Genomic DNA, 24,043 nt, shown 5'->3' with positions numbered 1-24,043 from the left:
CATAGGAGATCTTGCCTTTTCCACTTCCCATGTAGATTAGATCCACGTATGTCTCTCTTAGGGTCTTCATTGTTGTCTAGGTTCTCTGGGATTGTGAATTGTAGGCTGGCTTTCTTTGCTTTATGTCTAAAAGCCACTTATGAGTGAGTACATGTGATATTTGTCTTTCTGGGTCTGAGTTATCTCACTCAATATGATGTTTTCTAGCTCCATCCATTTGCCTACAAAATTCAAGATTTCATTTTTTTCTGCTGTGTAGTACTCCATTGTGTAAATGTACCACAATTTCCTTATCCATTCTTCAGTCAAGGGGCATTTAGGTTGTTTCCAGGTTCTGGCTATGACAAACAAAGCTGCTATGAACATAGTTGAGCACATATCCTTGTGGCACGATTGAGCATCCTTTGGATATATACCCAAAAGTGGTATTGCTGGGTCCTGAGGAAGGTTGTTTCCTAATTTTCTGAGAAAAACGCCACACTGACATCCAAAGGGGCTGTACCAGCTTGCATTCCCACCAGCAATGCAGAAGTGTTCCCTTTACCCCACAATCCCTCCAGCATAAGTTGTCATCAGTGGTTTTGGTCTTGGCCATTCTCACAGTTGTAAGATGGAATCTCAGAGTTGTTTTGATTTGTATTTCTCTGGTGGCTAAGGATGTTGAGCATTTCCTTAAGTATATTTCAGCCATTTTAGATTCCTCTGTTGAGAGTTCTCTGTTTAGGTCTGTACTCCAGTTTTTTATTGGATTATTTGTTCTTTTGATGACCAATTTCTTAAGTTCTTTGTATATTTTGGAGATCAGCCCTCTGTCTGATGTGGGGTTGGTGGAGATCTTTTCCCATTTTGGAGGCTGCTGTTTTGTCTTGTTGACTGTGTCCTTTGCTTTACAGAAGCTTCTCAGTTTTAGGAGGTCCCATTTATTATTTGTTTCTCTCAGTATCTGTGCTACTTGGGTTATATTTAGGAAATGGTCTCCTGTGCCAATGCGTTCAATTGTACTTCCCACTTTCTTTTCTATGAGGTTCAGTGTAGCTGGCTTTATTTTGAGATCTTTGATCCATTTGGAGTTGAGTTTTGTGCATGGTGATAGATATGGATCTATTTTCACTTATCTACATGTTGATATCCAGTTATTCCAGCATCATTTGTTAAATATGTTTTATTTTTTCCATTTTGTGATGTGTGGGTTAATATCTGGGTCTTCTATTCAGTTCCATTGGTCCTCCTGTCTGTTTTTATGCCAATACCAGGCTGTTTTCAGTACTGTAGCTCTGTAGTAGAGTTTGAAGTCAGGGGTTATAATGCCTCCAGAAGTTCCTCTATTGTACAGTATTATTTTGGTTATCCTGAGTTTCTTGCCTTTCTATATGAAGTTGAGTATTGCTCTTTAGAGGTCTGTGAATAATTTTGCTGGGATTTTTATAGGCATTGCATCGAATCTGTAAATTGATTTTGTTTAGATTGCCATTTTTACTATGTTAATTCTACCTACCCAAGAGCATGGGAGATCTTTCCATTTTTCTGCAATTTCTTTCTTCAAAGATTTAAAATTTTTGTCATACAAGCCTTCCACTTGTTTTGTTAGAGTTTTTCCAAAATATTTTATTTATTTATTTGTGGCTATTGTGAAAGGTGGTATTTCTCTGATTTCTTTCTCAGCCCATTTATCATCTGTGTGCAGGAGGGCTACCGATTTTTTTTTTAGTTAATCTTGTATTCTGCTACATTACTAAAAGTGTTGATGAGTTGTAGAAGTTCCTTGGTAGAATTTTTGGGGTCACTTATGTAAACTATAGTAACATCATCAGCAAACAGTAAGAGTTTGACTTCTTATCTGATTTGTATCCCCTTGATCTCCGTTTGATGTCTTATTGCTCTAGCTATTGAGTACATATGGAGAAAGTGGACAACCTTGTCTTGTTCCTGATTTCAGTGGGATTGCTGTGAGTTTCTCTCCATTTAGTTTGACGTTTGCTGTTAGCTTGCTGTACATTGCCTTTATTATGTTTAGGTATGTTCCTTTTATTCCTTCTCTCCAAGACCTTTATCATGAAGGAATATTGTATTTTGTCAAAGACTTTTTCAGCATCTAATGAGATGATCATGTGGTTTTATTTTTCAGTTTGATTATATGGTGGATTACATTGACAGATTTTCATATGTTGAACCATCCCTGCATCTCTAGGATGAAGCCGACTTGATCATGGCAGATGTTTTTCTAATGTGTTTTTGGATTTGATGAAGTATATCTCTTGAGATGTATCTGAGGTCATCTTTGCAGCCACTCACATTCATGTTCACATGGGTTGGGAGCTGGAATTTACCAGTTCCCAATGTTACCACAACATTGCCTGCTTTCCTGCTACCTTGGCACCTCAGGATTCCACAGTCAGGGACCCCAACGACTTCCAGTGTGATCGCTGGAATGAACCAGGGCTGTGAGGTTTGCTCCCACTGTACCCTCAGTAGTGTGACAATCTGGCAGCCATGCAGGAGGAAAGTGAGTGAGATACATTCTCAAGCATGGTGCCATTTAGCATAAAGGTTAAGGATTGAAATTTTCTGCTGGCTAAAGTTCCAGCATCTGTCTCTCCTCTTGGAGTGTTTCTATCCTCACAAGAAGTAAGGTATTCACTAGGTATCTTTAAAGACAGATCCACAGGGCGGCTATGAATAATGACCATCTCCGGACAGACACTGTATGATTTTACTTTTTCCTCCTTTTTTTGTAGACATTTCTAACTGTTTTTTTTTTAAATCTAGTGAATATATACTGTTCCTTTAATGGAAAAAATGTATTTAAAATAAGAGGCAGGGACACCAGAATTGAGACAGAGCACAGGGAAAAGATCTTGCTGTAGCTCCAAGCACCCTAGGTGAGGCCATAGGCCTCCCTGCAGGGCCCGGCATTGGTGAGGCTGCAACCAAGGGAATGACAGTTCCAGGTCATCTGGGCAGGTTAGTAATATCCTAGCTCAAGGTAAACTTGGGAGAGGGCCATGAAAAAAGGCTAGAGTGGTAGCTCAGAAGTAGAGCATTTGCCCAGCACGTACAAGACCCTGGAATCCACTCCCAGCTCCTCCCCGAGAGCCCTCTGGAATGGGCTACATACAGACATCAGCGTGTTGTCCTGGAGGGGTCGCATTGGTGTCTACAGATTTGTGTTTGGAGGGGTGAGAGTCCATGCAGAGGCCAGAGGTTGAAGTTGAGTGCCTTCCTCAATCACACTCTACCTTAGTTTTTGAGACAGTTTCTCATTAAACCTGAAACTCACCAGTTTGGCCAGGCTGGTGGTCACCAGTTCCAGGGTCCCTTATCTCTACCTCCTCAATGGCCACATCCTTCTCCTTCTCATGAGATTCTTCTCATGGGTTCTCCTATGGTTACTTACAGGTGCACTCGCCACATCAGTCTCCTTCCTGTGAGACTCAGACAGTCAGATTTGGGTTCTCATATTTGTATAGCAGAGACTTACCAACTGAGCCACCACCCCAGCTGGAAGAGGTAAAATCTTAGGTCTCTTTCTTTTCCTGGAAGTAGAGACAGAACCCGGAAACTCATACATGCAACAGGTGCCAGTTCCCACTAAACTGTACACACAAGAGAAACCCTTCTTTTGTTTCTTGGTATCCCTGTTTAACTTTGAGTAAACATACAATATCAGTTTGGGGAGACAGGCTAGTGATGGTAACTCACCTCAGAGATGCTGTGGAAGCAAAGGTAAGAGAGGCACATAGACATGGCCCAAGTGCACAGACATGCCACGACTGCCCAGGTGTGTCCTGGGTAGATGACACACAGAGAGCCCTGGATGTTCCAGGTTAATGATGAGGCCACAAAGAGCATTGGCTTTTACTCTGATATTACAGATTCAAAATCCCCTATCTTAAATGCTTGGAACTTAGAACTCTTTTCTGATTCTGGAATAGTCTCATATACAAATGAAGTGCCCTAGGGAAAGCCACCCAGCTCTACACAGGAGATTCCTCCATGCTGTATGAACTGAACACTCCATTCGTTGTCTGGAGGAAACATTACAAGGTACTTTGATGAGCCTTTGTTTTGACCACGATCTGTCACGTGACTTCAACTGTGGAATTTCCCACTTAAGCTACCGTGGTAACGCTCAAAAAGTACCAAACCTGACATCACTTCAGACTTTAGATTTCTGGGCTAGATATGTCCAACCTGTGGTGAGAAAACACAAGTTGCCAGAAATGCTTAAGATACAAGCGAAGCACCTGACTTACCGGAAGATTCTGGGTCTTCCATGTAAGTGGCTGTCTTCAGTCGGTGGTATCTGACCTTCTTAGAGACTTTTTCCTTGGTGTCCCAGAGCTTCAAGGTGATTTTGTGGAAGTTTATTTTCTTTAATAATTCCTTCGTCATGTTGACATTGAAAGTCTGGCTCCAAGACACCCAAATTTTGTCATCTTCTCGCCATGGCTTCACAGTCTGTGTAAACACGATTCAGAGACTGGGAAGTGAAGGACCAACCTACAGACTAGGCTCTTCCCACAGCCTACCCCCAGCAACAACATAGCAGATATGACACCCTCTCTCCTAGCTCCAAATCCCAGGGAAGTAGGTTCCTGTGTACTGGACCCTGTCAAGGTCACCAGTTCCTTGAAAATTAAAATCTAAGCAAATGCATGCATAGTGTCCCTGGTGGTTACTTCCCAGTGATGACTCCCAAGCCATTGCAGGAGTTTCCATGTGTGCATGCATGTTGAAACAGTCCTTGCACATGAACATTCTCACACATGTGTATATATACACATACTAAGAATGCTCAGTACTTAAAAAATAAAATAAAAGGGCTGGAGAGATGGCTCAGAGGTTAAGCACACTGACTGCTCTTCCAGAGGTCCTGAGTTCAATTCCCAGCAACCACATGGTGGCTCACAACCATCTGTAATGAGATCTGGTGCCCTCTTCTGGCATGCAAGCATACATGGGAGGAATGTTGTATACATAATAAATAAATAAATCTTTAAAAAAATAAAACATTCAAGAAACATTCAAGAAAGTACAGGGTAAAGCCATCTAAAGAAGCCGTCCATTCTGCATCTCACTCATGAGATTACCCATAATCCCACATATCTAGAAAGCTCCAATATTGGGTCTGCTGCATGTCAGCCGGGCATCCTCTGCATCCTCAGTGTGACATTCCATGAAAATATACACACACGTACACACCATAAACACACACATACACACACCACACACATACACACACACACGAACACCACCCACCTTTATTCCTGACTCCAGAAACACTTTGGCCACGCCAGGAAACACCACAATATCAACTTTTTTGGGTTCTATATCATCGGGCAGGAAAAAATACTCAATGTGGTAGAATCGACGAGCCTTGGCAGCAGCCCGGCTGTCTAGTTTAGGGGTTTTCTTTTTCTCTGCAAAACCTGCAGCTTTTACCTTTTGACCTAGAAGACACAAGTTTCAGGAGCCTTGTTCTAACCTTTGGGAAATCATAAGCTCCCCAAAGGAAAGAAACATGGCTGTAGTTTGGGAATGACTCCAGCTGTCCATGTGCTCCTGGTCAGTGTTGTTATCGGGAAGTAGTGGAAGGTAAGAGCTGGGCTTCCAGCCAGCCTATCTCAATCATGAGGTTTCAGGCCAAGTGAGAGTTTCAAAATATAAGGCAAACATCCTGAGGAACAACACGCAAGGCTGGCCTTTGGCTTCCACATATACATGGACACACATGCACACAGCATGTGCACACAGAGAAAGAGAGAGAGAGAGAGACTGTCTTTTGAAGAATAGTAACTGAAAAACTCTGGAAGCAAGTCAAGTATCCACCAGTGAGGGATAGGAGAGGACTAAAGTGTAGCTCAGGGATGGAGCACTTGTTCAGCCACAGTGTCTAAGGTATCCATTTTTAAATGTAAGTGGTAAACCAGGATTACAGGATCTCACTTCTAAACTAGATAGATAGATAGATAGATAGATAGATAGATAGATAGATAGATAGATAGATATGTGTCCATATTGAGGGTGTTGTGATGTCTAATCTTGATCATCAACTTGACTGCCTCTAGAATTAACTAAAACACAAGATGCTGACTACCCCTTCAAAGCATTTTCTTGATCAGATTATTTGAAACATAAAAATGCGTCCCAAATCTGGGCAATACTTTCTGGTGGCAGCCCAGATAAAAGGACAGAGAAGAAAACTTTTGCTTCTTGCTACCTTGCTCTCATTCCCCCTGGCGAGTCCATCTGTGCTGTTGCTGTGACATTCCTTCTCCAAAATTAGAACCAATACCTTCAGAACTCCAAAGTAGACTGAGGACCAGCAGCTCTCCAGGAATCCCCAGGCCTTCAACATCAGATCAGGACTGTGCAGACACCCAGCCCTAGAAACTGAACAACTACCAGATTCTTGGCTCTCTAGTATGAAACAGCCATCGTCGGGCTACTCAGACTACATCCTGTAGCTCAATATAATAAATCCCTGTAAGATTTATATGAAATCACCTGGGAGATGAGCCTCTGGACACATGTGATTGAAATGGAAAGACACACTCACTGTGGGCGGCACCATTCCCTGGCTGGGATGCTGGGCTATAGATATGGAAAAGAGGACTGAGCCAGGGCACTCCTCATCTCTCCCCGCCTCTTGTCTGTGAATGCCCCTCAAGCTCGCAACACTGGGGCTTGCAGCCTTGATGGGCTGTAGAACTGAGTCAGAAAAAAAAAGTCGCATTTGTCAGGGCATTGTTATCACAGCAACAGAAAAAGAAACTAAGACAAGGAGGAAGTAATGGACCTAGACATGTTTCCCTGCTAGAGTTGTGTCAAGGGTCTTGTGAAGTTCTGAAGATGTGTTCTGCAAATCCCCTTGGGTGAAAATGATAAAAATAAGAACAGCATGTCCGCGACGTGCTGCAAGGACACACAGGCCAAAGGTTGCTCAGCTGAGCACTGGTTTTCATTTGGCTGGTTTCAGAGAGATGATTTTTCTAGTTTGTTTGTTTTGCTTGGTGTCAACAGGCCCAAGATTTAGAAGGAAAAAAAAAAGAGCACCTATGGAAAGAGGAGGTCTCCACACAATGACAAAGGTTTGAATCCCCAAGCAGATAGCACAATTATAACAAGACAGAATTGCAAGGAGAAGAGTCAATCAAATGGGGGTACTTAGAGGAGGAAGGGATGGAGAATCACAAGCTAAAGCACTGTTTTCTGCCCCTGCTGAACCGTGTGAATTGCTCTAACAGGCACGAAAATAACAGGCGGCAGCCAGAGACTTGAAGAACTGTGGCCTGTGTGTTGGTTACTGAGCTCATGTCTGTGTGTTGGTTACTGAGCTCATCGACGTGAGATGCCGGCAAAGCAGCTTAGGGAAGTAGGTCCTTTTTGGCTCACAGTTCCAGAGGATACGATCCACCATGACCCTGGGAGTTATGACCATGGGAGCAGGTAGTAGTTGGCCACATTGTATCCACAGTCAGAAAGCAGAGAGGGAGGAATGCTGGTGCTTGGCTCCCTTTCTCTTTCTTACTTCTGGACTCTGGCCCACAGAACAGTGAGGCCCACATTTAGAGCTGGTTAACCTAGCCCAGATAATCCCCCTCATAGACACAGCCAGCTGTCTGCTTCCATGGTGAAGTTCCCATCAAGTTGGCGATCAGATAAACCATCACAGAGTAGGTTAGCCCTCTGTGTGCACAGGCTTGTCCAGACTACGCAAGAAGGAAGGTCACCTGTCCAAGCCCAACCTACACTGGCAACCGGATGAGGAAAACAATGGCTCTCATTTGCAGTGAACAACTGTGGGCCCCTATTGTGTCTGCTACCCTACTAAACTGATACACTTCTTGACTCAAGAGACTTTGGTCAATGAATCTGGGATGTATCTTAAGAAAGGCATTGAGTAATGAACAAGCTGTTTATGGGAAACAAGTCTTATCTTCTGCAAAGTCGTTCAGCTGGGAAGAAGAGGAGGTAGGGAGGAGAGAGAGAGAGAGAGAGAGAGAGAGAGAGAGAGAGAGAGAGAGAAAGAAAGAATATGAATATGACCTGCTTCTTGGTGTACTTGGTGAGTCACACAGTTGCTTTCATGCCTAGCCAACAGCTGGTCCTCCTGAATCTTCTGTTCTTTTTCTGACCTCTGCCTCAGTTGGTGCCAGCCACGCTCCGTGAAAGGGGACTGGGTGGAGAGAAAGGAGGCAGGCTATGCGCCCTCAACCCCAGAGGCAGCCAGTAGCAGCATCCTGCTGCCTTGTGCACAAGGAAAGTTCCCCTTTAGCACCTACCTGTTAGTGCAGGGAAGGCCAGTGAGATGACGAATCTGCAGGGGACAACCTGGGGGACATCAGGGGTAAAGGGGCAGGGCATCCCCTCCGAGGAGTGCAGGCTGCTGAACTGGTCCTCAGAGTCCCACTCATGGGCTGGGGTTCTGGATTTCGGGTACTCCTCCATCTCATACTCGCTTGCTGACTGGTAAGCACTAGCCATGGAGGAGAGGGGCCCCTCGCTTGTTCTGTCCTCTTCCTCCCAGTCCCAGGCCTGCAGGGCCATGTTGTGCAGCACTAGAAGGTCCTAGTGGGAGACAGCAAAGACCCCAGGAGTAAACCTGCCCAGCACAGGAAGCCGCACAGTCCCAGGCCCATCTCTGTCTTGTTTCCAATGCCCCAGGCTTCAGTGGAGGCCCACTATACAGTGAGTTCCACATTTGGGGAGCAGGAATGGGTGAAGAAACCAGAGAGGGACAGTCAGTGATGTTCTTCTGACCTGAGCCCAGTTACTCCTCTCTCAGGAGTGAGGAGTTGGTCAGTAGGTGCTCTGGACGTACAGATCCAGGTGAGCCTAGGTCACCGCTGACCCAGGAGGGTCACCCGAAGCTCTGACTCCTCTCAAGAGGCTGAGGCAGCGTCCTGGATGTGGCCCCAGCACAGAACAGACAGCTGCCACTCGCAGAAAGGGGAACTGAGCCGGGCACCCTGGTACACACAGGACCCTAACAAGAAGCCCTGAGGCAAGACATGGAGAACTCTGGCTCAGGTATCACTCAGATTTCTAGCCACAGGACCCTGACTGCCAGAAAGTCGGTGCCTGGGGGACCTGGGGCGTCTGAGGTGAAATAGAGACTGAACTCAAGCTCAAGGGTTACCTGTGAGTAGGCACACTTGTTGGTTCCTGCACCTGCTGCGCAGTTGCAGCCACTCTGATCAGGGAAGCTGAGCGCAGGCGCCTAAGGGTAGCAGATCCCTAAAGGACTTTTGTTAGGCGGTTGCCAGGAGACCACAGCCCATGGCTGGGGGCGGGGCTTTCTTCCCCCGACTGAGTTCGGCTCCAGCCTGCAGGCTCTGGGAACCTTCTTTGAGCTCACAGGCTGGCAGTCGAAGAGGGGCTTCTCGCGACGTGGCTTCTGCGTGGCTTTGGTGCACCAGACCAGTCAAAAAGGTGAAAGGCAGATTCGGAAAGCTATTGCCTTCACCCCTTCGTCCATTTACCCAATATTAAAAAAAGAAAGAAAGAAAGAAAAAGAAAACTGTCATTCCGAACTCCATACCTATTGTGCGCCTGGCCGCTGGATTCTCCTCGATAGCTCCACCCACTCTCGCCTCCCACGCTTAAATAAAGGTAAAAGAAGAGATGGTCTGTCTCAACATACTCAGACCCAAAAAAAACCTCTGGTTAGATTTCCTGCTTCTGGGGCTGATGTCCTAAAAATATCGTGAAAATTCCGTTTCCCTGAAGTGAGAATACGGGGTTAGAAGGGTAAAGCATTCCACCCACCGCAAAAACGTTACAGCGTGGCCTGAAACCTAGACTCCTGGCCACCAAAACCTGCGCTCCTCTGTAAATCCCACCCACACTGAAGCACCTTGGCTAAGCACCCTAACTGCTGCCCCTGACCCCGAAGACCACAACACACCAAGTGGCCTGAGCCAAAGAGGAGCAACCCACAGTGGATTGATTGGTCGGACAGGACAGGGATGGACTTCAAAAGGTAACAAAAGTCAGGCAGGCAGAGTAATGAAAGCAAGAAAACCCATGCAGAAGAAATGACGGAGACAAGTTCAGAGACAACTGATGAGCAGTGAGGTGACTCTTGGCACACAGCCCAACGGGGCGGGGCGGGGCGGAGGGGGGGTGGAGAAGGGGAGGGGATAGGTCTTCTAGTGAGGGAGTGTTCCTACTCATCACATTTAGTTGGTTTTTTTTTTTAAAAAAAAAAAAGTGGGACACAAGGCTCCACCCATACACATTGGGTTGCCGAGAAAAGTAAAGTTTGAAGTTGAACTATGACCTACTTTAAGTCAAACAGCAGAACTTCAGTCGAATTGGAGCTGGAACCAGGTCCCAAGTCTCCCAGAACACACTTGTCTAGATGAGACGGTGCATTCCAGAATACTGCATACTGAATGGAACCCTCGGGTTAAATCAAGATAAAACCTGAACCATGAGGAAAACTGGAAGGGAGTCCACACTGAAAGCCGATTTGCTTGCCCACAGCTCCAGCATCCTGAAGTTCACCTCTGTGAACCAAGGCGTGCTGAAAATACATACGGTACTGGAAGAACTAAAAGCTACTGAGATTCGGAAGCTCCTAAAGCCAGCAGGCAGCGAGAGCAGCTGGCAGTACCGACCGCAGGAGCAGACAAAGGATCCCCACTCAGGGTCCACCAACCACTTTGACACTGATTTCCCACCGAAGGGTCCTTTGATATTTAACTTAAGCAGTTACTTTTATTAAGTGCTTATCTGGTTATGGTTTCTAGTGCTGCAATGAAACATCATAACCAAAGAGCAAGTTGAGCAGGAAAGGGCTTATTTGGCCTGCACTTCAACATTGCTGTTCATCACTGAAGGAAGTCAGGACAGGAACTCAAACAGGGCAGGATCCCAGAAACAGGAGCTGATGCAGAGAGCATGGAGGGGTGCTGCTTACTGGCTTGTTTCTCCTGGCTTGCTCAGCCTACCTTCTTATAGAACCGGGACCACCAGCCCAGGGATGGCACCACCACCATGAACTGGGCCCTCCTGCATTGATCACTACTTGAGAAAATGCCTTACCGCTGGATCTCATGGAGGCATGTCCTCTCTGATGACTTTAGCTTGTGTCAGGTTGATACACAAAACCAGCCAGCACCGTGCACAAATACATATGCTGCTGGTGCAGAGGCTGAAGGACTCACATTTCCAAGAACCCACATGCCCTTATAATAATGAGCCAATTGGTAAATTCAGCTCTGCATCAGAATTAAGCATATTTATCCTTTCTTTTCATCTCAGGATACTTTCGAATATCTACTTCCTGAATTAAATAGCAGAGAGCCTATTTAAAATCAGGAACAAGTCTTACTGGTTGTCAAGATTTTATTGTCCACTATTGAAGGAGGCCGCTTGTTTGTTTCCCGGCTGCCCAGAAACCAAAATAATCACACAGAAACTATATATTATTTAAATCACTGCTTGGCCCTATTAGCTCTAGCTTCTTATTGGCTAACTCTTACATATTAATTGAACCCATTTCGAGTGTATTGCCATGTGGCTGTGGCTTACCTGTTAAAGCTCCATCTGGCTCCGGTGGGGCTACATGGCTTCTCTCTAACTCCACCTCCTTTTTTTCTCCCAGCATTCAGGTTAGTTTTCCCTGCCTACCTAAGTTCTGCCCTGCTATAGGTCCAAAGCAGTTTCTTTATTCATTAATGGTAATAACAGCATACAGAGGAAAATCCCACATCACCTCCCTTTTGTGTTTAAATGAAAAGGAAGGCTTTATCTTCAACATAATAAAATTACATATAACAAAACAGGTATTAAGCAAGAATTATAGTTACAATATGTATATCTACTTTATCTTTTATCATAACTAATAAAACTATAACTATCACTATAAATTCTTCAACTCTATCAAAGACTCCAGAAGGATATAATATTACCTAGTAAACAGGAAGTTCATTGTAAGCAACTTCCAAAACTCTAGAAATGACAGAAACATCTTGCTGCCTGGAAAGCCACCCAAAGTTCTTCTGTACCACTGAGGCATACATATTCAGCCTACTGGCCCATAGTATCCAGCAGACTTTTCCATGAGGCAGGAAATTACAAAGGCAGTTCCACCTATATTGGCAGTTTTCCAGTCACTTTCTTCTGTGTCCTGCAGAATGTCTGGCAGACTCTTTTTTTTTTTCTTTTGAGACATGGTCATGTTTCATGGGCCAGGACAGTCTAGACTTCATGACTCTCCTGATTTCTTTTTTTTAAATATTTATTTATTTATTATGTATACAACATTCTACCTCCATGTATATCCACACACCAGAGGGTGCCAGATCTCATTACAGATGGTTGTGAGCCACCATGTGGTTGCTGGGAATTGAACTCAGAACCTCTGGAAGAGCAGCTGGTGCTCTTAACCTCTGAGCCATGTCTCCAGCCCCCAGACTCTTTCATGAAGCAGTCATTTCTCTGTGGGTCCTGCATGTCCATTTCATCAAGCAGTCCCTTGCCCAAATGACTAGCAAACTCCATGGGGAGCCTCTTCAATGCCATCTTCCTCTTGAAGTAATTGGTGCTGCAAGGAGCAGATGTGTCTCATTGTCATGAAAAGTCCTAAATTTTTAAAACATTTTAAATGCCATATTCTGAAGGTCTCTGAAAGATTTGAAGAATACCCATCTAACTGAAATACATCTCTATATATCTAGAAAACCTAACTAACAAGTATACAAGTTTGAGTATTATAGATGGCAATAATACCTATATTTTTTAAATTATACATTATACACCACATTAAATTTTTAAATGAGCTGTACAAGCACAATACCTTAATCAAGAGCAGAAATACATATACACAGTATAACAAAATTGATCTTAAATTTGTATTAATAAACCAAGATCCATACCAATGGAAATCTCTATAGCATATCCCCTTTAAATGTAAAAGAATATTTATTCTCTATAGCATATCCCCTTTAAATGTAAAAGAATATTTATAAACAGTATTTGGAAATATGGGTGTAGTTCTGTCCAAACTTCTTCCTGCTGTTTATTTTAATTTTTGAGGGTGTTCAAGGCAATCTTTCAAGAGGTCTTGGTCCATCAAACCATATTAGTTTGGAAGGATTCCACAAGTTCTCATCCTCTGTGGAAACAAAAGAAGAACCTATTTTCCAAAGCAACATATCCTTAGACTCAAATTCTGAAGTCAAGATACCTTTAAAGTATAGATGTTAGTTACTTATCTCCTTCACAGTCAAAAACTTCAAAGAAAACACAATAATATACATAATCCAGACACTCTGTGTATATTCCATCTTTACATGGCTTGTTTTTACTCTATTACTAAAACCTACTTGAGGCCTGGCTTTACTCCTTCATACCATCAGCTACTGGTAAGTGGAGGTACCTCAGCAGTAAGGCACAGCCCAACTGGGCAGGTCACTCCCAGAAAGTGGGGGGGGGGTGAGGGTGTGTGTGTGTGTGTGTGTGTGTGTGTGTGTGTGTGTGTGTGCAAAATATGTGAAAAAGGGGCATGATCGTGGTGGTCTGGTAAGAGTCCAAAGTACAGGGCTGGAGAGGTGGCTCAGTGGTTAAGAGCACTGGATGTTCTTCCAGAGGACCTGAGTCCAAAGTACAGGGCTGGAGAGATGGCTCAGCGGTTAAGAGCACTGGCTGTTCTTCCAGAGGAGCTGAGTTAGTTCCCAGCAACCATACCAGGCTGGTCACAACCATCAGTAATGAGATCTGGTGCCCTCTTCTGCCCTGCAGGCATACATGCAGACAGAACACTGTACATAATAAATAAATAAATAAATAAATCTTAAAAAAAAAAAGAGTCCAAAGTGCCTGTGATCACATTTCCTAGGGGAGCAGCCGTACTCTACAGGCTCAGGGTGAGAGGCCGTAGCTCTAGGCCAAAGAGCTAAAGCCCACCCTAAATGCACATTGGTGTTACCCAGAATGCATCAAAAATGAGATTTGCTGGGTTGGGTGGCACAGGCCTGTCATCCCAGCTACTCAAAAGACCAAGGCAAGAGAACCACAAGTTTGACACTATCTTGGGCCACAACATAAATTCAAGACCAGTCTGGGCAGTTTAGGGAGACTGTCTCAAAATAAAAAGTAAGAACATAAAGCTCAATAGTGAAGAGCTTGCCCAGTATGTGCCAGGCCCTTGATAAGTTCCCAGCCTAACAGTAATGCTAGCAGCAACATGTTAATAAGAATAATATGCTAATGATATTCTGAGGCTTCTCTCCAGGCCTTCAGGGATAATTCTCCAAGAACAGGGCTTAGGGACCAGTGCCACTGTGTTTTCTAAGCTAAGCCTCCTCTCCGACACCCTCCCAGTGCTCTTCTTCCTTTGTGTGGTCAACACTCCTCCCATCGGTGGGTCAGACAAACAACGTAAGACCACCCCATTCAATAAAGTTTGTGGGAAGCAATACCATGTGAAGTTAGCTCCTGCAAACTCTGTTGCTGTCTTGTCTGGGGCCTTATCCACAAATATAGCCTCCATATTGTCAACAAATACAGACGGCCACACAAGGATTGCATGGAGCTGTTCTGACAGCTCCCACCCAATTGCCATCATCAGCCCCCAGGCCTATAAGCATAGTGGCTCCCACTACATAGAGCGGAATTGTCTCCACCAAGCCCTCCCGGTATCACAGATTCATGAGCAAATTGTTGGCCTCTTAATTTACAAAATGCTAACTTTACCCTTTTAGAAGATCCTGAAAGATGTGTTGTGAGCCCCACCACAAAGCAGTTCTAATAACCCCCCCAAAAATTCTTTCATGCCACAATTCAAGGAATAGTCTAGAATAAATACATCACGGATACACTGTGGATTAGGTGGTGGCAGGATCTCGGGTGACTTTTGCTTCTTAGTATATTTCTAGACTTTGTAACGACTCTTTGAACAGTACACCACTGGAAGCAGCTCAAACAATACTGAAGTGACTTCAAAATGACTTCTTTGACGGGACTTCAGTTCTCCGCCACAGACATCCCACCCCCAGCACGTACAAAGGGACCACAAACCTTCGGAGTTTGCACGCCTTTGAACCTCCAACAAAAGCCTTCTGGGTCCAAGTGGGATTGTTTCAGGGGTGCCTAGTAACACAGCCCACGGATAGACAGATCTAACAGCACGCCATTATAAACCCCTCCCCCACTAAGCTGCGGGAGGCTGGGCAACAGCTCCAAGGGAAGACACTGAAAAGCTTTGTTTTCAGTACGGACTGGCCCAGGAAAGCCACAGTTTGAGGGAATCCTTCACCAGAGCAGTCAACAACATGGGGCTGGGAATGGTCTATGTAGCATCTTAGGCTGTGTTATCAGCCTTCAAAACTGTCATGAAATAAAACCAGGCTCATCTGCAAAGACAGGAGTCCCCACCCACTTGCTTTCGGGACCCAGATTAAGCTCCAGGGCCAGGAATTGCGGGTCCCACAGGAAGTACTTTTCACTCCCAACATCTGGCGCCATGGGGGCTCCAACATCATGGGGCCAAAAAACACTCAAACCCCACAGATGCCTGCGAGAGGCAGTTTTCCCTTTTGGAGCTGTGAGTTCATATTCACACAAGTATGCGCGTGCAAAGCCGAACAATCAAGTACTACTTTGTGATGGTCATGGGAGCACCAGGTCTCCAGTCCAGAGTGGCTCAGGCCATGTGTGAGGCTCACACACGATGTGGTATAAGGGTTGCTTTAAAACTCATACGGCAATAAAAGACATATATCATTTGTGAACACACACACACACACACAAATACATAGAAAGCAACATGCCATGATGCCATTTGCTGTTGCAACCATGGGGAGGCAGCTAAAACAGAAGCCGTGCATCAGTTTCTTCTGGTGTGTTAATACTATTTCAGGTAAGCCGATCAAGCGGCGCTCCTCCCACACGGTCTGGGGCTTCATGCAGGAAGCAAATGATCCACTGAGGAAGACGTAATCTGCCAGGGCCGATAGTTTCAAAGTAGATAAGGGGTGGGAGCTGTGCATGGCTGGACAGATGCCAAGGCCCGAGGCAGAAGCCCATTAAAGAGCAGAAAGAGGTTACAAGGGAAGTACTAATGGTAGCCATTAAAGTGGGACAATAGGTTCTGACCTGCCATCCTTAGGGTCAAGAAGATGGCATTGCCTTTTCTCCCCCTGGGAAGGAACTAGTGAGTTCTGAGCAGAGGAGGGTCATGGTATGACTTAAGATTTAATAGCATCCCTCAAGGAGTCAAGGGCATGAATATATATATATATGTATATATATATATATATACATATATATATATATTTCAAGTCCTCGGTGATGCAGGCACACAGGGGAGAGATGCTAAGAGCTTGGCTTGGAGTGATCGCACTGCATTAGCGGGGAGGCAGGTTCAGGACATGTTTCAAAGGTGGGGCCACCGAGCACCCTTACAACTGGATCTAGGGCAAGGGTAAGGGGTGCCTTTTTATGGTTCAGACCTACAACCACTTCCAAAGTTCTGTGTGTGAAAACCTCAGTCCCTGGAGTGCTGCTATTTGGAGGTGGTAAAAAATTCAAACGATGAGGCCCAGTAGTATGCCACTTGGGTCGCATCCTTGAGGAGAACAGTGGAATCCCAGCTCCATCCTTTCCCTCTTTTTCTTCCCACCCCTGAAGCATATGACATTGTAACTCCACCGAGAGTGTGTGTGTGTGTGTGTGTGTGTGTGTGTGTGTGTGTGTGTGTGTTACCACAAGCCACAAAGCAAACTGTGAGCCAAAGTGCCCCTCTCCTCCTCCGAGAGAGGGATCTCTCTAACCTCCTGGGGTACCTGTGACAGTGATGGGAAGCTGACGGGCACGGGCCTGAAGAAAGAGGTTGACACCAGAAAGCGATGCGGAGAAAGTTCAAGCTGACAATCTCTGTGTCGCTCAACACACTGGAAATCGCATGGCGTGACTGTCAGTGTCTGGGAAAACAAGGAGGCCTCTTTGGAAAAGAGATGGGCCATTCTCAAGAAGACCTCAAACCGCCGCAGGGCCCAACTGGCCTAATTTGCTGCCCAATACTGTAATAAATGATGAGACCAAAGGCGACGTGGGGAAGAAAGGGTTTGTTTGCCGTACAGCTGACACTGAGCCAGTCCAAGTCCGGAACAGAAGCAGAGACCAAGGAGAAATGGTGCCCACTGGCTTGTTCTACACGGCTTGTTCAGTCTGCCCAGGGGTGGTACCACAAACGGTGCAATGGGCCCCTTGTATCGATCATTAACAAGAGGAACGCCCCACAGACTTGTCCACAGTCCAGTCTGATAGAGAAAGTTCCTCGGTCAACATTCTCTCTTCCTAGGTGATCCCAGCTTTGTCAAGTCGACAAAATAAACCAGCACAGCAACCAACACACTCTCCAGTATATGCCCAAAAGAGAGTAAATTATGTGAACTCATACTAAAAAGAAAAAATCCATTGCAGGATCGCTCACAACACACCCCAACACCTGTGAGCTGATGAATGAATAAGGCAAATTCCACACAGTGGAGCTTCATTAGGCACTAAAAGAGAATTAGAGTACCAGTACATGGTACAACACAAACATGTTAGTACGCCTCCGAAAAGCCCGCTCCACAGAAGACCACCTTGAACTTTTTAAATTTTATGTGTATGGGTGTTTTGCTTGTATTCGTCTGTGTGCCGTATACAGGCAGTGCTCACGGTGGCCAGAAAGGGTTTCAGATCCTCTGGGACTGGAATTACAGATGGTTGGGAGCCACCTTGTGGATGCTGAGAGCTGAACCCAGGTCCTCTGGAAAAACAACCAGGGCTCTTAACCACTGAGCCATCTCTCTGGCCCCAGAAGGCCACCTTCTGTATGATTCCAGATATGAGAGTGTCTGGAAGAGATAAATAGTGGGCTCAGAGCGTGGTGGTCGCCAGTGACTGAAGGACGACGGCCAGAGGATGCGCACGCAGTACTGGGGTGGACTGGGGGGCGGGGATGATGACGGCCAGAGAATGCGCAGTACTGGGGTGAACTGCGGGAGGGGGGGGATGACGGCCAGGGAATGCGCACTACTGGGGTGGACTGGGGGGGATGACGGCCAGGGAATGCGCAGTACTGGGGTGGACTCGAGTTGGGGGGGATGACGGCTAGGGAATGAGCAGTACTGGGGTGGACTGGGGGGGATGACGGCCAGGGAATGCGCAGTACTGGGGTGGACTGGGGAGGGGGGGATGATGGCCAGGGAATGCGCAGTGCTGGGGTGGACTAAAAGTGGGGGGGATGCTGAAGCACTAGTTGTAGTTGTGGTTTGGCAACTGTAACATATTAAAATTGTTGATGTGTGCATCTTAAGGTGCAATCTCCCGCTTAAGCAAAAGAGTGCACTAAAAGCAAAAATTTCGCCATCACCAGAAATAGCAACTATATCTGTCTGTAACTGCATTAATCTCCTACGCAGTTCCTTATTGCGCCTCTGCAGAAAACATCTAGTAATATTTTGTACAGTGTTGTTAGTCACATATGTTCTAGCACTGCCCAAACTGCTGCAGTGTGTATCCTCACTCATCCTTGTTTGGTGATCTCTCATCAGCTTCTAGCCATGGTAAGCAATAATGTGCTGAATACACGTAGAAGCCAAGAAGTGGAATTGATGTAAATTACTCTACTAAATCTCCATATATATATATACACACACACACAAAATGTTTGTGATGTCTGATTCCTTTCCAGTTTGAGGTGGTTGAACAAAGTGTTTAAGAATGAGTAGGATAGCTGGGTAGGTGGGCGGTGGTGGCGCACATCTTTAATCCCAGCACTCGGGAGGCAGAGGCAGGCGGATCTCTGTGAGTTCGAGGCCAGCCTGGTCTACAAGAGCTAGGAGGAAAGTAGGATAAAGGACAAAGTGCTAGTCTGGTGCTGTAATGGAAGAAAGAAAATGATAATGCTTTTTAACTGGGACCTAACACTTATCAGAGATGTACACAAGACAAGATCTGCCTTTCTAACAGTCAAGGGTCGCTGAGTTTTTCTTTTGCTCCATTTATGGCTGAGTAAATGTTCCTAAGGTAGGTAACAAGTGGGGCCAACGCCACAGGTCTCTGTGAAAGAGAAAGGAAAAGCCTGTTAGAACTCAAGAGTAAGCGGTCTGTCGTCCATCTCCCAGGTTCAAGTTCTAGGGCACCAGAGAAAATAGTGGCCAAACAACCCAGTTTGCCTCATCCCTGCCTGCAAGAAGGAACTCAGGTCTAGCACCAAGTAACTTCCTAGAGCCCGAAGGTGGCGGCGGTAGACACCACTTTCCTCTCACCAAAACCCTAACTTGATCTACTTTCAAGTTTGTTTCCTCCTCGGTCCTAGTTAGATGGGGGAAGCTGTCCGGAGATGAGGCCTCTCCACTCCCAGGGGCAGAGGACGCCAGGCGGGTTGCCGGGGCAAGGACTGCGAAGTGCGGGAGAGCACAACTGTTGGCGGAAGCTCTCCCACCTCTGGCCTGGAGAGGGCCTGGAGACACCAAAAGAACTGACCCAGCGACTGGTAACAGCGATGGGGATGCGAATGGGGAGTTATGTGGAGCGATGGGGAGCATGGGTCAAGGCCGTTACAGCCCCAGAGTGAGAGCACGCTGCTCCAGCGCCCCCAACCGAGACAAACACAGATGCCCTGCACGGCCCACGCAGCTGCCTGGATAGGGTCCCGCGCCTCTCTAGCCTGGCGGTGGCCGCCCGGCCCCTCCCTCCGCGTTCGCCGGCGGCTGTCTGAAGCAGCCGCTGGGCCCCAAAAGAGTCGCCTGGGTCTGGGCATGGAGGGCGCGGCGGGCGACCCGTACCGGCGACCTGCGAGGCGCACGCAGTGGCTGCTAAGCGCTTTGGCTCACCACTACGGGCTAGACCGCGGCGTGGAGAACGAGATCGTGGTACTGGCTACCGGTCTGGACCAGTATCTGCAGGAGGTCTTCCACCATCTGGACTGCCGGGGCGCCGGGCGCCTACCGCGCGCCGACTTCCGCGCGCTGTGTGAAGTCCTGGGGCTGAACGCCGACGGGGAGGCGACCACCGAGGACGCAAACTCCGCGGAAGCGGCCGCTAAGGACTCGGCTGCGGGGATAATTGCCGGTGGGGACGCGGACGTCAGGGAAGAGGCGCGCCTGGCTCTGGGCGCCGACCCTCCCGAACTCACTTTCCGCCAGTTCCACGCACGCCTCTGCGGCTACTTCAGTACCCGAGCGGGGCCCCGGCTGCCCCGCGGAGCTCTCAGCGAGCACATCGAGACGCAGATCCGCCTCCGCCGCCCGCGTCGCCGCCGCCGCCGGCCTGGCTCGCCGAGCCTGCACGGCGGCGCCAGTGGAGAGCTTGTGGCGCATCTGGAGGAGGAAAACAGCAGCCTCCGCGAGCTGGTGGAGGACCTCCGCGCTGCGCTGCAGAGCAGTGACGCGCGCTGCCTAGCCCTGCAGGTGCGCGGTATGCCTGGGGTGGAGACAGGGGCACCCCACCTTGGCCCACTCCCTCCTCTACTGGCCCTCTCCGTTCCCCACTCCACCCCCTTCATTCCAACTTGCACCCCAGTTTATCACTCCTTAAAACTTCAGCTTCACAGCCCTGTCCCTTCTAAACCCAAGAAGGAACCTGTCTAGGCAGTCACATAATGACGGGTCAGCAAGCGTTCTTCTCCTGGGAGGTTTAGGGGAAACAGAGAAGATGACCTCCCTTCTCCAACTCAGTGAAACCTGTGGAATCTCTCAGCACCAGGCCTCAGACACAAGTGAGAAAGACACAGCATGCTAGCACTGAGGGCCAGGCCCACTCAGAGCTACTGAGGTGGAGGCATTGAGCTAACTGCAGAGTTAGCCTGGCCTGTGGGATCTGTCCACCAACGCTTGAGCCCTGTGCACAAGTCGGTGTTGAGTGCAGTGCAGGTGGTTGGCCAAGGGAGAAAAAGTCCCTTATGGGAAGAGGACCAAAAAAAATTAAAATAAAATAATTTTTTTTAAAAACTGGCAAGGTGGCCTCTGTGGTTCGTACGTGTGGCATGGAAGCTTTAGACCGGGCAGAGGGAACCCTCGAAGGGCGCAGTCATGTGTGGGGTGCCTGAAACTGACTAAAAGGGTCTGTCCATCCTTCACGCTCAGTCTTCTAGGTACATTGTGCCAGTTCCCTCTATGCTCCTGAATACTGCAGTAAACAAAACAGACCTAGTACACAGATCTCAGGAAGGGCAGAAACACCCGTCGGATGTTAGGCTATGCCTTGAGTCCACCGAAGTAGGAGCTGCATACGTTGGATGCAGGAGTTAGGCCGAGAAGTCACGACTTTGGGGAATTACTGTCACCATACAAAGAACAGATTGTGAACTTCCTGTCCCAGCTTTCGGGGGGGGTGCACACGTGCATTACTTGCTCGTGTCCCTGCTCAGTGAGAGAGCTCTGTGGTGTAAGGGGAGGTCCCATGGGCTCCTGGAGTGGGCATTCACTCTTGCTCCCCGCGGGCAGGTCGGCCTCTGGAAGAGCCAGTCAGACATCCCGGAAGCAGCGGCACACAAACTGCAGCGAGCGCAGGGAGCGCTGGCAGAAGCAGAGGCGCGCGCCCGGCGGCTGCAGCGCGGTCAGGTGGAGGTGCGGCTGCGGACCGAGGAGGCCCGCCAGGCGGTGCGGCGCAGCTTGCACCGAGTGCGGGAGCTGGAGGCGCTGGCGCGGCGCGTTCCCCGCCTGCAGCGCCAGGTGCAGCGGCTGGAGGCGGAGCTCAGACGTTACAGGTGAGCAGAGCAGCAATTGGCGCGGAACAGACCATGCGGGTCCTGTTCTCTAAACCTAGGTGTGCAACTCCGCCAAGCGCTCTCGTGTCCATTTCTGTCTTCTGACATTCATGCATAGGTTCTTCCATTTCTTAGATCATTGTGGACTCCATTACCGTCCATTGTTCCATCCTCTATCCGTTCACCCTCCTTTTCATCCATGAAATCCTTTTACTTGCTACTAATAGATTGCAATCAGAGAGACTCATTCTTAGCTCTTCAATTTGATCCTGATTGTCACTGACTGTATGCTGTGTACGGGGCCCTGAGCAAAGCCCTTAATCCTAGGATAGCCAAGAGAAGAGGGGCCTGTTGTGACCCCATTCTTCAGATAGGAAACAGGTTTAGAGTGACCTTTTGTGCTGTCTGGACCAGGGCAGGAAGCTAGGCTCTGGAGAAGGCACTGATTCTGGCAAGACTGCTGACAGATGTGTGACTTTGGCAAGTCACCAGCTTTCCTCCAGGCTGCTGCTCGTGGGTGGAGCAGACTGGACTCTGCAGAATAGAACAGCTGTGAGACTCTGCCTGGCTGTGCTGGGTGCTTTCCCTGACCTGCACAGCCTCTGAGACCTTCCCTGGGCCACTGCCTACCTGGTGAGGGGTGTGACTCTGAGCAGGACAGACCAAAAGCCCTGTCATGAGCTGCGATCAGGGATCAGGAGCCCTCCACAGGGGACAATGTGAGGCAGTCTAGGGACTGCTAGAGCACAGAGCAGCTGTGTTCCCGCTGCAGGCTTAGCCCGTTCCCTGCCCCAGAAGTGGGAGCAAAAAGCTGAGAAAATGGGAACAGTATGGGCAAAGCTCAGAACCACCATAGCACATTCCAGAAACTAAATGGAAGTCAGTATAGCTGGGGAAATATAGCTGGAAGCAGCCTGGGAAAGGCCAGGCATCTGGAGCCTAGAAGGAACATAACCTTGATCTTCTCCTTAGAGAGTGTGGAAATGTTTCAAGCCAGGGTGGCTCAAGCAGATTGCATTTCAGAAAGAAAACAAAAACAAAACAAAAACGACCCCGTTTCAGCTGTGACAGGGCAGAGAGGAGGGACAAAGAACAGGAGACGGGCCTAGGGGAGCCAGTGAGGACAGTTCTCCCCTGAGAGAGGGTGATCTGAGCCAGGCTGGGGCAGCCCAAGAGGTGGCTTTGAACTAATGCCCTCTGAGGAGGCACCTCACCCTTGACTTCCGAGGCACTCACAGCCGGGAGAGGCTGACCCAGGCCAGCCCCTTGCAGCTCCAAATGTTTGGATAGTTGCTTCCTGTTTGCATAGCTGATGGGCTACAGATCTGAGCCAGTTGACATAAGGGCCATGTCTATGAGGAGAAACAAATGGTCGCCTTCATTTTGCCTTAAAGTCACAATTACTTATTTCTGCTTTAAGACAACTACGGCATGAAATGTGTGCACAGTAGAGAAGGTGGATTCCTGCCCGTCACAGCATTTGAGCCTCAAAGCTGCTGTGCATGGTACAGATCTCAGACCTCCTTTTACAGACTGTGGGAAGGAAAGAGCGGGTGTGAGGAGTTAAACATCCCTGAGGTTGTGCAGCCAGAAAGCAGGAAGGGAAGGTCGGCCTGCCCCACAGCAGGGTTCTCCTTTCTACTCTACCTGTGTGCTGTTCAACACTGTGCGCTGATCACAAGGCGGCCACAGAGCCTACAGGCCTTGAATTCACCATGCGGCACAAGAACAGGCAACACCGGAGGAGGGAGATGCTCTCCCAGGGAGCCTGTGCCTTCGTGTTCCCCTTCAGAACTTGAACCTGGATCTCACTAGGCAGAACTGTGTCATTTTCTGCTGCCACCCACAGTGGTGTCTGATGGTACTGGTGAGCCCCAAATGCCATCAGAGCTCCATTCTTCGTGAAGGGGAAATAGCGGCTGTGTAAGCCTCAGATGAAACACCACACATCTGGAGGGATGAAGCTGGAGAGAAGAGGAAAGGCCAGACAGCCTAGAGTCTGGAAGGAGGAAATCAAGAACCAGAGGGTGAGGGTCACATGATGACCAGGTGAATGAATGGCTAGGGGGGCAGACCTTCGCTGCTCACCTTCTGTAGCCAAGGCTAGCAGGCTGTGGACTGGCTTATGCCAAAGTTTTCCGTCTGCGAAGAAAGGGACAAGAAAGAGGCAGAATTGCTACAGCCACTAAGCTTCACCTGATACCAGGTACCTTTTCCATGCTATTGCTGGGAGCTCAAACCCAACGTGAAGGTCATTCTTATTGTATCACAGACAAGAAAGCCAGGCCAGAGAAATGTGTGCTAGCAGGACCCAGTATGTAACAGACAGGA

At 47.8% G+C, this 24,043-nt stretch overlaps 2 protein-coding genes across 3 annotated transcripts in view; one reads left to right on the top strand and one right to left on the bottom strand.

Annotated features, from left to right (window-relative positions):
* Cfap92 (cilia and flagella associated protein 92 (putative)) overlaps window positions 1-8,550 on the bottom strand; it is a 51,246-nt gene extending 42,696 nt beyond the window's left edge. Inside the window, exons 1-3 of the mRNA XM_075982016.1 lie at window positions 8,286-8,550; window positions 5,260-5,450; window positions 4,254-4,458 (exon numbers count right to left, since the gene is read on the bottom strand). Coding sequence (XP_075838131.1) covers window positions 4,254-4,458; window positions 5,260-5,450; window positions 8,286-8,550 — 661 coding nt within the window. The remainder of the gene's footprint in view (window positions 1-4,253; window positions 4,459-5,259; window positions 5,451-8,285) is intronic.
* A 10,750-nt stretch (window positions 8,551-19,300) lies between these two features.
* Window positions 19,301-24,043, top strand: part of Efcc1 (EF-hand and coiled-coil domain containing 1) — a 42,304-nt gene continuing 37,561 nt past the window's right edge. For both annotated transcript variants that reach the window (XM_075983574.1, XM_075983573.1), the window contains exons 1-2: window positions 19,301-20,414; window positions 21,450-21,712. In XM_075983574.1, coding sequence (XP_075839689.1) covers window positions 19,530-20,414; window positions 21,450-21,712 — 1,148 coding nt within the window. In that variant the 5' untranslated portion in view covers window positions 19,301-19,529. The remainder of the gene's footprint in view (window positions 20,415-21,449; window positions 21,713-24,043) is intronic.

The sequence above is a fragment of the Microtus pennsylvanicus genome, chromosome 8, assembly GCF_037038515.1.
Source record: "Microtus pennsylvanicus isolate mMicPen1 chromosome 8, mMicPen1.hap1, whole genome shotgun sequence".
Taxonomy (NCBI): Eukaryota; Metazoa; Chordata; class Mammalia; order Rodentia; family Cricetidae; genus Microtus; species Microtus pennsylvanicus.
Note: the sequence above shows the minus strand (reverse complement) of the source record. Positions and strands in the feature narration are given on the sequence as shown.